General features: G+C 43.2%; 1 protein-coding gene across 3 annotated transcripts in view; it reads right to left on the reverse strand.

Annotated features, from left to right (window-relative positions):
* Positions 1–1,036: 1,036 nt before the first annotated feature.
* Positions 1,037–15,797, reverse strand: part of USP13 (ubiquitin specific peptidase 13) — an 86,719-nt gene continuing 71,958 nt past the window's right edge. The window contains exons 13-21 of one of the 3 annotated variants that reach the window (XM_072996231.2): positions 14,832–15,006; positions 13,055–13,143; positions 11,569–11,691; positions 10,778–10,804; positions 9,348–9,491; positions 5,491–5,657; positions 4,523–4,688; positions 2,594–2,678; positions 1,037–2,052 (exon numbers count right to left, since the gene is read on the reverse strand). In XM_072996231.2, the coding sequence (XP_072852332.2) occupies positions 1,959–2,052; positions 2,594–2,678; positions 4,523–4,688; positions 5,491–5,657; positions 9,348–9,491; positions 10,778–10,804; positions 11,569–11,691; positions 13,055–13,143; positions 14,832–15,006 (1,070 nt within the window). In that variant the 3' untranslated portion in view covers positions 1,037–1,958. Of the gene's footprint in view, positions 2,053–2,593; positions 2,679–4,522; positions 4,689–5,490; positions 5,658–9,347; positions 9,492–10,777; positions 10,805–11,514; positions 11,692–13,054; positions 13,144–14,831; positions 15,007–15,797 lie in introns of all 3 variants that reach the window. The other 2 variants (XM_072996232.2, XM_072996230.2) reach the window with 2 other exon arrangements.

Here is a 15,797-nt window from a genome sequence, read left to right on the forward strand (position 1 = left end):
GGGAAAGAAATTTTAAATGATCACACAACCTTTGCCAGAGAGCAAGACTATTTGTCTGTCAAAGACAGAGAACCAATATCTCTTGGAGGGACACTGCCAAGGACGTTTCTCTGTGTGAACATGTCCAAAGAGCAAACACATGTACAAAAACCCTATGAGGAAAGACTGAAAGAACTGGGCATGTTTAACCTTAAGAAAAGAAGACTGGGGGGAAATCGGAGAGGACTTTTCAAATACTTGAGAGATAGTCATACAGAGGAGGGGCAGGACCTATTCTCGATCATTCCAGAGTGCACGACATGTAATAATGGGCTCAAGCTACAGGAAGCCAGATTTAGGCTGAATATCAGCAAAAATGTCTTAACTGTCAGAGCAGTACAACAATGGAACCAATTCCCCCGGGAGGTGGTGAGCACTCCAATGCTGGAGATATTCAAGAGAAAACTAGGTAACCACCTGTGAGATCTGCTTTGATTTGGATTCCCGCACTGAGCAGGGGCTTGATGGCCTCATAAGCCCCTTCCAACTCCATTATTCTATGATTCTATGAATGAGAGAAGAGACACAGAAGGAGAGAAAGAGACAGGATTTTGCTCAGAGAACCACAGCTTCCAATTTTAAATTACTTTAAATTATAAGGCATTCTTGAGTGTAAAACCAGTAGGAAACTAAAAGCCAGAGAGACATGATGTCAGTGCAGGGCGTAGGTGATGGCTATTATGGCTTTTGTCTGGTGAGGGATTCCCACCACATGAACAAGGTTTTCGTCATGTGACCGTCCCTCGACACACTGCAACTGTCTGTGGGCCAAGAAGTGCGCCGTGTTCCTGTGGCTGGTGGGGCAGGGGAAGAAGGCACGATAAAGACTAGTCACTAGATGAGTACTTGCAAACCTCATGAAGCAAGAGGGAAATGTCTGCCCAAACGTATCTGTGCGGTGTCTTTCAACCCTTAGTTGCAATCCGTGGCTAAGGGGTGGGGGTGATGAAGCAAGCACACTACTGCAACCTCCCATTAAGTTGTACGCTCATGCAGCTCTCTTGCACATGAAAGCATTTATTTCCTGACAGGTGGAGCAGAGAGGCACACATCCGCATGTGCAAACCGATCCACTAAAAACGATGGAAAAGAGCACTTTCTTAGAGAGGACCCTCAAAACCACCAGCATTTGCTGGACCAAGGCAGAGGCATCTGAGATATGTTTCCAAGCCTAGTAAAAGCACCAATTGAAAAAGAAAGAACTTCCAGATTTTCTATTTGGCAACACTGCAAGCTCTTTTTGCTTCAGTAATTAACCTTAATTTCAAGCACTGAAATCTGCAAAACATTCAGGGTTGTCACACTCTTAAATACGTAGATCTATTCCATTTTTTTTCCTCCTAACGGTGGAGATACAGAGCTCATAGCTAAGTAATTTTCAGTGCCAGACAACAGACTCTTTGCTGAACGTATGATGACATTCAAACAGGATAGAGGCAAACATCCCGGTCAAAGGCAGTGTCTGGCTACCATCATCAGTTTCAGGACAATCTCAAGAGTCGGAACTCAGCTGTGAGGTAAGAACTTTTTTCTTTTTGTCCCCCCCAGAGACTGGGAACAGCCTCATGTTCTCCAGAAGGGTGTTTCAAACTCTCCAGGTGACTGGAACAGTCTTAAGGTCTCTGCAAAATGTGTAGAAATATTAAAATCTTACAATGAGCTATGACCTAACAGAAATGTATCTGCTAATGTTTAAGAAGGCATGATGATGAAATGATTGATCCTGATTTAAACTATAAATAGTATCCAAATGTTTTATCTTCTTTCTTCTTTTTTCTTTTTTGTTGTGGTTTTATAGTCCAAAGGCTTTTACTTGTTTCAATCAGCTTTTACATGTATTTTTATTTGCATGTATTTATTTATTTTTGGCAAAATAAAAAGGCTTATGGCTTCTTAAGGCCAAGGGACACAACTGAGGCCTAACTTGGTATCCTGCGATAAAAGTAAATATATCCCAGCTCCCTGGGTGGTCGTTCTGAGGCACAAACTTTAAGGTCGTTGTAGATTACCCATCTGAAAAGAAAGGGAGAGGAAGAGAGAGAGACAGCGAAAGTTGAACTCAGCACCCAGTTCTACAAAGTACCCACCAAGTGTGATCCTACCTTGATCCCTGGTTCGAATTCTAATATTGCTCAACATCCTCCTGTCTGCCAGGACTATTAGCCTTGGTGGTATCATGTTATCTCCTTAACCTGCTGAAATTTTAGAGACGTCCGCTCCTAAAGCAGTGGGACCAGTGATCCACTGGCAGAGGCTGCATTTCACAATCAGAGGTCATGCTCCTGGGATGTTCAGGTGCTTTCTTTCCACACACTGTCATGAGCTTCAAGGATACGGCAACGGGTGGGGAACTCACTGGAGAAGAGTGTTAGCTCCTAGGCATTTAAAAACAATGCTTGGCTCTTAAAGGCCAATCTTTTAAAAACCCTGCTAACTTGGACACCAGTCCTATTCATCATTTCTACAGAAACTGGACTGAAATGCCAGTCTCAAGAACTTTGGCCTACTTGTGAGCTAAATAAAATGAACAAAACAATGATGGATACCGACTCACCTCCCCTCCTTTTTGAGATGACAAACGTAATGGCCGCTCATTGTAGATGTTCCCATGTGACTGATGAACCCAAAGAGTTCATATCCTGTGCAATGAAATATTAAAAACACAATGAGAAGGGTGTAAGAACTTTCTCTCCTAAAACCATGTTGAGATGCCCACCTTGTCCTTTGCCTTCCTATTTTTGATAGGGCACAGGACTGGCATAGCGTATTTGATGTTTACTATAGACATTGTAGTAGCAGATTAAGGAATGAAACGGACATTTGGAAAATGACAAAATCATGCATGTGGACGATTCTTCATCTCAGACGTTGCAGATCCTGACACTGTACCCATGTGCCGTGAAACATATACACATATGATTATATATGAGATCATCAATGATATGTCATTTGAGCTATTTCCCTCAAACGAGGGTTGAATTTCTGATAGTTCTCAAGCATGTTTGGATTTTCTGGATTCCAGCCAGGAGATCCCAGATACACTTTCATATGCTGATATCTGCATGATCCCGTAAAAACTTTGTAAAAAGGCAGCCTACAGCACCCTTAACTATTGCCAGGCTACCTGAGCACACTATTACATTCGCCCTTTGGTGATCTTTAACTGTTGCTTAATAGCTCCATCCTGTGGCTAGTTTTAGATTTTTCCTGCAAGGATCAGGATGACATCAGAATGAAAACTGAACAAGTGGATGTTTTAGCAAATACAGGCGTTGGAACAAAACCTAAACAGTTATCATAATAATAATCTCAGAATTGCAGAGGTGGAACGGACCCCATGGGTCATCCAGTCTAGCCCCTGTCAAAGAGGCACAGCGGGGAATCGAACCACCAGTTCTGGTTCCACAGCCAGATACCTAAGCCACTGAGCTATCCAGCAGTTCTTCACTTAATGGCCACATCTGGAGCTGTTTAATATAAAATGAAACCGACAGCCCAAAGTGGCCATGCATTACTCTTGCCAGCTCTCTGCATCAGTTTTGGACAAAGCCAGCCTCGATACCCAACAGACTGACATTTATATGTGTTGCACCCATGCTCTCTTAACTCATGGGTGTGCACATGCAGGAACCTGGACAAAAATATCCAAACAGGAAAATAAAAGGGAGTGGACAAGTTTTTCATTGTCAAGCACCTCAGCCTCAAAACTAAAGTGGGGGGGGGAAGTGGGGTAGAGGAAAACTTTGTTGTTTGTAAAGGTGACAACAGGAAGCTTTGAAAGTGTTTCTCTGCTTGATCGCTATACATTGCTCCCTTAAGATAGAAGTTCAGGAAGTTGTTTTTTGCAAAATGAAATATACCTAATGTAGCAAAGGAATGCTCAATGCACCCGGGTACGGGGGCGTGGGGAACAGGGCGCCCTCTCTTTCTTTAAATCCCTAAAAGCCAGAACTGATTCATGTAACTACACCAGTGGTGCAATTATTTGAACAATTTCGAAATTTCAGATTTTGAGTGGGAGACTAGCCATTAACCTACCTTAGACTGCTAGCTCAAAGTTAATTAGCCTATAAAGAGCAAGCTTCAATCACCACTTTTAAGATAATGATATATTGCCAATGGGACTTTATTTCTAGTTTTTTATTTCCTCCTCCACTAAATTTCACGTACACTTCAAATCCCTGTTGACTTTTAGAAGGTTGGTAAAAATGAACCATCAGGCATTTTAGAGGATTTGGAATTGCAAAGCAGCTACGATGGAATTATATATATATATTATTCTCCTCAGCTTCTTTGCAGGGCTTTCTGTTGATCTGGATCACCATCCCTGAAGAGTTTTTGATAATGATGAACACTATGCACAACTGAACATCATTTCCCTTGCTGGTAGACAAACGATTCATTAATGTAGCAAATACACGTTGAAGAAAAACTCAATAAGCTTTTCATAACAATCGAAACCAAAGATCCGAAATAAACTTACGTCCCGGCCCATCCTTGACTCTGGGCCCTTCTGGGTCAGATTCTGCAAGGATGTTAGCATTCACATGATTCTCAATATCCATGGCCTCAGAAGTGGTGGTTCCATTTTCCTCTTCCAGGTCTGGGTGACTGAAGATCCAGTCTAACGCATGTTCCAAGTTATTATTCTGACAGCCGAAGCAGCATAGAAAAATAACACAGTCAACAGACATCAGCATCCTTGCCAGCCATGTGGTTTCTGTACCTTTCCAACGAGCTGAAACCATAGTGGCTGCTTTGTTTGCGACAAAAGAACAATGCCCCAAAAGGTCCCGGACCATCAGACATGATCTGACGGTCCATTTTCTGCTGCTTCTGCTGCAGCTGAGATGCCACTGACTCTCACATAAGCCACAGTGCACATCATTTGAACAGCACGATGATAAATACCAACATTCTCTCTTGTATTCCAGAAAAGCATCTGTATGAAGCAGACCTGGCTGCCACGATCCTGTGTTTTCTCCCCTACCACTGTTGCTTCTACCCACATGATTAGAGGCAAGATGGACTATATACCATGTTAATGATTTACTACTACTACTACTACTAATAATAATAATAATGTTCTGTCAAGTTAATTCTGACTTATGGCAACCCTTTTCAGGATTTTCAAGGCAAAGAATACTCATAAGTGATATATCATTCCCTTCTTCTGAGGACACTCTGGGACTATAAAGCTTGCCCAAAGCCACACAGGCTGGCTTTTCTTCCAGAAGGAACAGTGGGGAATTGAACTTTCAACCTCTGGCTCCCTAGCCAGATACCTAAACTACTGAGGCTGCTTTAAGCACCTCAGTGATTTAGGGACCTGGCTACTGCCTTGGGTTCTTTTTAAAGAGAAAGGCAGGATAAAAATATTTTCAATCAGTCAATCAATCAATCAGCATCCCTGGCATACACAGACCCTCAATAATTTGCTAGAGACCCTACCGTTGCCCGCAGTGCCTGGAGAGCGACATTCCGCTGGAAGCCCATAGAGACAATGATGGAGACCATTTCTTCTGGAGGTTGGTTCTCTAGCCCAGAAAACCCTGTCCCTCCTGGCCCAGGAAGAGCAGCTCCTGCATATCCAGGAATGGCTAATGGCTCTGCAAAATCTAAAACATAAATGGCAATTATTCTAATCTGCTGAAAACAGACTGGTCAGTTATTTCTAAGCCATTTCAACCAAAGTTTACATTCTAATACAATTTACCAGCCTTGAAGGCATCACAAGGGTCTGGCATCTTTGATGCAAAAGACTGACACATCTCCTGTGAGGACTTGGATCAGTGGTTGTTGTGGGTTTTTTTGGGCTCTTTGGCCGTGTTCTGAAGGTTGCTCTTCCTAACGTTTTGCCAGTCTCTGTGGCCGGCATCTTCAGAGGACAGCACTCTGTGCTCTGGTGTAGTTGGCTTGGGAGTGGATCAGTCTTTTTCCCTTGAGAGACTCTGCTTCCCCATGAATGGGTCTCTACTGTTTAAAAAAGGGGGGAAAGTGCCACTGGAAATCCCAGCCACAATGAGGGTGAACCAGCTGGCACTAAATCCTGGCAAGGCAGAAATGCTGCCAGTCAGTAGAAAGCAAGATTTGGGGACTAGGGTTCAGCTTGTTGGACACGACTAAACAATAACAGAGAGCTGGACCATAAACAAGGCTGACTGCTGAAGAATTGATGCTTTTGAATTGTGGTGTTGGAGGAGGCTCTTTAGAGTCAGTCCCCTGGACTGCAAGGAGAGCAAACCTATCCATTCTGAAGGAAATCAACCCTGAATGTTCATTGGAAGGACAGATCCTGAAGCTGAGGCTCCAATACTTTGCCCATCTCAGGAGAAGAGAAGACTCCCTGGAAAAGACCCTGATGTTGGGAAAGTGTGAAGGCAAGAGGAGAAGGGGACGACAGAGGATGAGATGGTTGGACGGTGTCACTGAAGCTACCAACATGAATTTGACCCAACTCTGGGAGGCCGTGGAAGACAGGAGGGCCTGGCGTGCTCTGGTCCATGGGGTCACGAAGAGTCGGACACGACTAAACAACAACAACAGAAGGGATTGTGCTCCCCCTGAAAGCTCAGGTCCACAGTCTTGGGCCAAATCCATGTTATGACTCAGGTGGACTCCCAGGTGGCCTCAAAGACGAGGAATGCCTTGTACAACTCCCCCTAGTACACCAGCTACAATCTTTCCAGAGATGACTGAACTTAGTAACAGCCATCCATGCTTCCTTTACATCGCATCTTGATGTGCTCTATGTGCCAGGAGTTCCTGTGCCCAAGTAAATGACTTGTCTGCCACTACAAGTCAAAATATACACAAAATAATTTGTTTCATTGAAAGTTTGATTCCTTAACAAAAGCAAGACAAATTCTTATAGAAACTTTACGGGAAATGTTATATGAGCCAGCATTTTACTATCCTGGCAAATTTCAATTGTTGACAGTTGGAGGAAAATGCAAACAACTGAGAATTATAATTACAGGAAGGTAAGAGACACATGCTTGCCACACAGACACTGAATACCAACAACGAAGATAACAACAAATGCAAGGTATCATGTACTAGCAGCAAGCAGCACCGAGGTAGAACAGACAAGCAAAATGGTGGAAAACCTAATATTTAATATATTTCAGTCTGAATATGTTAAGAGGTTAAATAACGTTACTCTACTTTTATATACAGTATTTTTACTTTTTAAAGAGATGTGGGGGTTTTAGGCTATAAGATCTTGCATTTGGTTTTCTATTCTTAAAATGTATTTCTTCTGTATTTTTATGCTTCTGCATGATCTAAGTCCTGCCTGCAAACTAAGTTTTTAATGTACTTCTGATTACAGCTTCTCATAATTGTAAGACTTTTGATAGCAATAATATCTGAAGCTTTTCACAAGTTGCAAGAATGAATTTCTCTTCAAGCATTTGTGAATAGTTTTTCATAGCTATAAGGCTGATTTCTGTCTAACTGGAATGTGCCTATAACGTCTCAAAAGGTTGGATGTATTCAACAACTTTGAATTAATTCTGTGAATATGGATCATAGAATGTGAACAAACCTTGTACAATTAGGCAAGCTGATGTGCCTGAGTAATTTTTTACCTGGGAAGAGGGAGCTGTATATGACAAGGATGACTGGAAAAAATTTACCTCGCTGTTAGCTTCTCCTCCTCTTCCGAAGAGAGAGTATTCAAAATTTCACCTTGATACCCAGCTGAATTTTAATACCATTGGAAAGGTTATCAGGTTCACACTAGAATTAACCCATTCAGAGATAAATGTCAGCTCTAATTTTTCCAGTGGCCTACAGGACTCTTTGGAAGGTCTTCAAGCATCAGATTTTCTGACCTGATGTGCCAAACTTATTCAATGAAATTAATGAAGTAAATTATGAAGGCCATCTCAAAATGACTGTTAAGAAAAAAAATAGTTAATGGCAATTAGTAAAAAGCAAGCAATTCAAGAAATCGAGTTAAAAATCCAAACTGAGAATATGAAATGTTTCAACAAACATAAGCACTGTGGGATTTGACTGAATAAATAGTGGAATCATAGCCATGCAACAGAAGTCAGAGCAGAGATGGTCCAGAGCAATATTCTCAAGATGAAGAATGTAATGTGAAAAATAAAACTTAATTGACTTTGGTATAGAGCTATGAATTTTAGATTCTATTATATGTCATGGAATCATGGTCTTTGATACAGGATTTTTTTTAAAAAATCAAGATAAAAATATTTGAAGTGTGGATTTATTGTAGATTGCTAAGAATTTATTGGATCAACAGCCTGACCAGTGAAGAAGTACCGAAAGAAATGAATAAAGACTAAGAAAACAGAACATGCAGAAAGCCAGAATACATGCAATGAAAAATGAAATGTACAGATTTTTTACAGCTGATCATCAAAGGTAAAAGAAACTGGGGCAGAAGTGCAGGCAGGATAATTTATTGGCTGAAGAACCTCCCTGACTGTTTTGGATACAACACAGTATCGCCGTTTAGAGCTACCACATTCCAAACCCAAAATAGTCATGTTAACAATCAGCCTCTGGTTGGAGAGGAAGAAGGAAAGGTTGCTATTAAAAGGGGAAGTGGTCTCCTTATGTAAGTAAGCATATCATGGCCCATGCAGGCAATGTTTAAGGGTGGAAAACGGAGACCTTGATCCAGTCACTCACTGCACCTGAACTAGTCCACAGGATGACAGATATTTGCCTACTTAACTGTGGTGAACAGACATCTTATTTCCAGGCTGTAAGGAAGGGAGGTGTCTGCAAAATTCTCTCTCTCTCTGAATCTGGACACACATGAACCACAAATTATTCTGTGTATGGACTGTATAGTGTTCTTATTGTTTCTTCTTCCAACTGTTTTGGATTTCAGCTCCCAGAAAACCCACCCACAAGGGCCGATGGTACGGGAATCAGGTAGGTGAAATCCAAAGCATATGGAGACAGCGAGATGGCCCCTGTGAGAAACTGGATGAACCCTTGGTCTGATCAAGGATGCTGGACTGAATGAACATCTGGTCTGATCAAGCAGGACTTCTGTTCTGCTTTCAAAGCCGTATTTGCAATGCTGCCTAGCAAAAGACAGTACAGTATGTGCTACATAGTTCTATTCGATTTCTGTGACTTTGCAATACTTAGCCAATCGAGGAATGGGGTGTAAAGGAAGCTCATGAACTTCAGGTAACCTTCTATTCCCTTAAACTCCAACTAAGTGAAAACATGGGAAGCAGAGGACTAACTTAGGAAGCAAGAAGGCATTTTTGTCCAGGTGGCATAATATGAATGATGCGTTCCTGGGGATACCAAACCTGGTTCTTCCATATGTGCAATGATCCAGTTGAAAGCCACTTCAGCACCCATGTTGCCGGTATAGTAGACAGCTTTTCGGCATGCTTCCAGTGGAAATCCCATCTCTGCTAGCTGCATCACTGAGGATTCATCAATATCTGGTGCTAAGACAAAGGGTATTCCGTGCATGAAAACTCTTAAATTCCTTTTTCATAGAATGGCCAGCGTTACATGCATCTTCTGTCTGTCGCTAAGCACATAACTTACACAGCTCCGAGAACCTCCCACGTCCTAATGGATTTCTAGAACAAACCCTCTAGTCCTTAGAACTGAAATGAAAGAGTTGCAGGCACTGTCTGCAGGAGAGTCGAACCAGAATGGAGTCCAGCCAAAAGAGGGACAGACTGTGTACTTGACAGTTCTTGAAACACAAACCCAGGCCTTTGCTACTCTCTATGCAAGGCAGTTCTAACAAGATAGCATAGCTTGGGCTCTCAGGCTTTTCAGCACTCTAGGTCAGACCCTCCCAGAATAAGTCCACGGACCAAGAGGAAGCCTATCAGCGGCTCTTAGCCAAAAATAATAAAGTGAAATCTCAAAGTCTGGAGACATTGCGTCTTGGGATGCCAGCTGCTAGATCCAAAAAACATGGCGGAATTAGGGCTATCCCCATTAGGCCCTGCTGACTTCGCTGACTCATTTGGCTCATTCTCCAAGCTCAAAAAAGTTACTTTTCTAGACTACAGCTTCCAGAATCCCTCATCCAGCATAACTGTTTAGGAAGTGGAAGATGTAGTACAAAAAGCTAGCTCTCCATGTCCAGGCTCAGGGCTGTAACTAGGGCAGGACTACCAGGACTTTGCCCTTAAAGCTGCAAACTGGGGGGGGGGGTGTCCCTTGCCCCAGATTTCCAAGACTGGCTCAGCAGCCTGATCGACCATCATTTAAAAAAAAAACCAGTGGCAGAAGAGAGCTCCAGGGGAGAACAGAGGAAAGGTGATGGCCTCACTGAAGCAGTTTGTTTCAGTAGCTCTGACAGCGTTCCTGACCCCCTGCAAGGGAGGGGAGAGCCTGACAAAGTGTTCAGTGCTCCTATTACGTCTTGTAACATTTTCCCATGATGAATTACAAGGGAGGTCTATTTTGCATTACTTGAATCGGGTGGGAAAACTGCTAGTTCTGGACTCAGTCCTGGCTTTTCCAATCTTCAGTTGTGGGGCAGAAAAAGGGAAAGACTACATTCTATGCAACTAAGACTTTATCACACATTTAAATGCAGACAGCACAGTAACTTATTTAAAAGCCCAAAGACGAGCGCTTCCATGCATATCTCTCTTTCCAGACATAGCACCTGTGTGAGTGGCAACTAATGTTTGCTGTAGCAGCCATTAAAAAAAGAAAAGAAGATAAACTCATAAATACAACCAAAGTAATGAAATGAGATACATACGCTCTGTGAAATGGTTCATCATGCCATCTGGAAAGTTAAGAAAGTAAAGTGAGGGAGGCAGAGTGTGTCATTGGGAGAGAATGAGAGAGGAGATGGACCAGTTCTGCAGTGGATATGAATGGCAGGACCCATCACAGCTCTAGACTCAAGGCTTCGTTCATACCTTCAAAGGTGTCAGCTTCTACACAACTAGAAGCAAGAGCTTCTGGTTTAGACAGCCTACCTCTCTCTCTCTCTCTCTCTCTCTGCTATTTTCAAGGCACCTCTGCCCACACTTCCCCTCCCATGTCGCATATGCATCCTATATGCACTCGCTCTACATCATAGCAAATTCCAACTCCCTTTTTTGGCATACCAAGACTACTATACTTCTCCAGTTTAAACAGCGTTTCTCAGTCTTGGCTTGCATTCTGTCTTGCTCATGTCTCTTTGAGGCTGCCTCTACCTAGCTCAATCAGAGATCCTGCCTGCAAGGCCCACCAAAGGTGCCCAATCCTCCCGAACAAACTTAGTAAAAAACCAAAAACTTTGTTTGTTTGTTTTAATGAGAGAACCAGGCCTTGATTCTGCAACTGGCTGCTTCGCATACAAACATAGAAACACCCATAAAGTCACATACTATGGCTGTTAGGCAAGGGATGGACTGCAGCTTGACGGGAGCTTTCCTCCAAGAAGCTGTTCCATGCAAACCAGTAGGGAGCAAGAGTGACAAAGGAACAAAAAGAAGATCAACTAACAGTTGTGGTGGAGAATGGTTGGGAGGTAGAGATCCTCGTGGTAGCAGGCAGTACCTTTGGGGTCACCAGGAATGATAATGGGTGGAGAGATGTCTGGAAGTTCCTCCTCTCCCGGCTGGAGGCCTGTGGCTCGGAGATGACTGATGTCCAGAAGATCTGGCATGTCTATGGAAACATCTGTAAACCCAGCAGGGCAAATAAGCCTACAGACCCATAGTAAATACATCATAGGCACAGTAAGTGTGATTCCTCACCTGGTTCCTATCCAGTGCTATAAAAGTAAACGTAAAGGTTCCCTTTGACATTTAGCCCAGTCGTGTCCGACTCTAGGGGGCAGTGCTCATCCCCATCTCCAAGCCATAGAGCCAGCGTTTGTCCGAAGAAAGTTTCCGTGGTCACGTGGCCAGCGCGACTAGACACGGAACGTCGTTACCTTCCCACTGAGATTGTACCTACTTATCTACTTGCATTTTTACATGCTTTCAAACTGCTAGGTTGGCAGCAGCTGGGATAAGCGACGGGAGCTCACTCCGTCGTATGGATTCGATCTTAGGACTGCTGGTCTTCTGACCTTGCAGCACAGAGGCTTCTGCGGTTTAACTCGCAGCGCCACCACGTCCCCTATTCAGTGCTATAGGACCAAGCAAAAGGAGTTTGGAAAGGGTCCTTCCAAAACAACGGTTTATTTCAGAGGTGGAAAAAGTAACTTTTTTTTTATTACAACTTCCTGAAAACCCCATCCATCTCAGAAAGTTTCTGCAATCAGAATCTATTATTCAAATTGATAGTGCTTGTTTTGATGTCCCCAAATGTTCTTCTTTAAAACATTTTCAGTTTTAGGCAAAGAGAAGTCCAGGGGAAAAGAGCAAGCATATACCATATTATAGAAAAAATAAACATGCTTTCTGCAAACCCATTATTTCAGGACAGCAAAAAAGAGAAGAAGAAAAAAACTACCTCAGTTGAAAAGTTTACACATGGCAACCATGAAAATTCAATTCCAGCAGGGGAGAGTGACAAACCTTGCTATTGGCTTTCATAATTGATGAACAAACGGTCCCTCTCCTCTGATGATGACGCTCAGCATTATTTTGGATGGCTATATCAAGTTGCTTAGATATCATTATCTTACAGGTATCAATAAGGCCCAGGTACATTCTTACTGCCAAAGATACACAATATTTCTCTCCTGGGATTCCACCAAAAATAGCCATTTCAGTACTTTCTCTCATTTTTATTGCTTACGGGATCCATTTTTTTTAAACCCCCACCAACCTCAATTATGATTCTGTATAAAACGTTTACTGGACAAAATTTTACGGGAGATACAGGCGACATAATTGTCCATTTGTAACCCTTCTGCGTTTTCTCATCATTTAGGTCGCCTTTCATTCACCACAGAAAACCCATTAAAGACTGCATAGCTGTGCCTGTCTTGACTGGCAGCTCTCAAAGCCTTCTGCCTGGAAACAAGTCTCTACTACACTCTACCACAGCACGAAGGCCGTTCTACGGGGAGGAGAGAATTCAAAGCACCTACCAAGTTTTTTAGGAATCCAGTCAAGGCCAAAAGTGAACTTCTTTATCTGTACTACCAGATATTCAGGAAATGATGCAAAGCGAGAGGTTCTAGAAACAAAAGAACACCAGAAGCTTGGCGTGAATTTAGCTGAGCAACAAGAAGTCAACATGAAAAGTCAAAGAACAGAAAGAAAATCACATGTGAACAGCCCAGGATTCATTTAACACACTGCTGCTTCCACCCAGACATTCCTGGAAAGGGAAGAGACAGCACAAAGTAGAAATCAGCAGCCCTTGTTGCCTACCTCCACTGATAATCAGAGACATGCTGCTTCTGTACATGGCAGGAAAAACAGCTATGGCTTAAGTGCTCAAGGACTGACTCAGGGATAGCTAATTGATGGCTGCTCAAATATTGTTATACAACCATTCCCCTGTGGAGAAAGACAAGGGGAAATGCAGACCAACCCTGGGAGTGCCATGTGTTGCCCACCTTAAACTACTTACAAATTCAGTATATTTTATGATTTAAGGATTTGTGGGTAGGAACATACTCTGCATATCCTAAGCAGGCAGGTATATAGATACAAAGACTACGGATAACACAAGGCACGTTATGTTACTATCTGGAAAAGAAATGAATGTAGGAGTCAATCAAAAGAATTCAACAAGGCTCCCAAGTAAACTTAAAACAGTCCTGGGATAAGAGGATGGGTCATATCTTACAGATCACTAATTGGTTGAAGAATAGGGATGGGGGTATTCGTATACAAATATCCCCTCCCAGAGGTGCAGATAATGAGGGTCTAGCCCCCTTGAGCCAGACCGACCACTCATGATTCCGCCGCTGCCACAAGCTCTGTGGAGCCGTCCTATCACTCCGGAGCTTGCGATGGATTAGCCAGTTCTGGCAGGAGGCGGATGACGAGCCTCTCTGCCAGGTTGCAGAGTGGCTAATCCATCGCGAGCAATGGAGCAATAGGAAGGCACTGCGGAGCTCATGGGAGGGGCAGAATCGTGAGTGGTCGGTCTGGCTCCAGGGGGCCGGACCTTCATTATATGCACTGTGGGGGGGTATTCGTATTTGTCTATAAATAACCCCATCTCTAGTAAAGAATTGGAATAAATCAGCAGTATACATTGAGACTCCCAAGCATCTGTATTAGGATCAGCATTTCACTGTATTCATAAGCCATCTGGGGAAAAGATCACTGGCAAGGATGGTCAGTGAAGTAGCTTAGCCGGTCGACTCCAGCAACCTAAAAAGCCAATCTCTGAGAAACAGATAAGCTTTCGCAGGCTTTCACAGAGATCCACATTAGACTGAGTCAGACTGCTGGTCCATCTGGCCAGTGTTGTCAGCCTTGACATCTGAGCGTTCAGACTGGAGGCAGGCAGTGCATCGCAGCCTCGCCCAGTTTGAAGAAACTCTTGTCCGGCAAGCTGAGGCAAAGAGGCGGTTCTGAAACCAGCAAAATCAGGGAGCTGGACAGGGGACAGGTTGTATTTGTCTTCAGCGTGGAAGGGATGGTCCCTCTCGAATTGGCCTTCTCAGCCACACTAGACACAGATCATGTTACCACAGTCTCTCGAGACTGAAGGATGCCTACTGGTAGACCTGCATGTAAGGAATCTGCTCTACCATGCATTAGGCTTTGTATATTCTAAAATTTTAAACCCAATATGGCTGTCAAAGGACTAATGGTCCACTAATGGACGACATCACATTGTTTATATAGGATACAATGCCCACCACTCAATGTGCATACCCATCATGTACATGGAAAACTGCTTACTTAACTCCAGCAGACTTGGCTTGAAGGGCACTGCTCCAAAAGTCTTCTACATTCTCCGGTTCAGAAAAGGCTTGCAGGCAGGCACTAAAGGGGATCTTAGCACGCACAAGCTCTGGAGGGGGTCTCCTTGCAGTTTCTGCTTCTCTCCTCTTCAGTTCATAAGCAATCAATTCATCTAACCAGAAGCAAAAGTCGAACACTGTGAGGGACCCCCAAATTTGGAGTGGGGAAACATCTACATAAAGGAACCATCTTATTCAAGCCGATCAAGATGATAAATATTGCCTTCCCCGTCTTGGGTTCAATCTCTTCTCAACATCCTTTCCTTTAATCATAACCGTAGTCCGTTGCTTGACGACGTTAACTCGTTCCAGCGAAATCGCTGTAGAGTGAAATTGTCATCAAACGAAATTTTAAAAAAACATTGAAACGCACTGAAAACCGTTCAATGTGTTCCAATGGGCTAAGTACCTGCTCATCCAGCAAAGATCCTCCATACGGCGGCCATTTTTTGGTGCCTGTCTAGCGAAAAAACAGTCCTGAAAACAGCGGGGGGCCATTTTCTACAGCTGGCGGCCATTTTGAAAAGCGACAATCAGCTGTTTGCTGATCGTCATAAAGCGAAAAATCGGTTCCCGAAGCAGGGAACTGATCAACATTAAGCAAAATTCCCCCATCTAAACATTGTTTTGTGATCACAAAGCCATCGCAAAAACTTCAACATTAAGCGGATTCGTCGTAGAGCGGGGTAATTGTCCAGCGGGGCACAACTGTATTTGGTAATCCAGGATTTAAAATTAAGGTTTCATTCTGGTTACAAATCCACAGTTAGAATTAATGACAGCAAAAAGTGTGAACCAGAAATAATGTGGGTGGGAGGCAATGCTATAGAGAGCCATCGCACTTTAGCTAGAAGCTGAAGTGTCTTTCTACAAGTTCCTTCTGTTTAAACAAGCCAAAGGAAGG

The sequence above is a fragment of the Pogona vitticeps genome, chromosome 3 (assembly GCF_051106095.1).
Source record: "Pogona vitticeps strain Pit_001003342236 chromosome 3, PviZW2.1, whole genome shotgun sequence".
Lineage (NCBI taxonomy): Eukaryota > Metazoa > Chordata > Lepidosauria > Squamata > Agamidae > Pogona > Pogona vitticeps.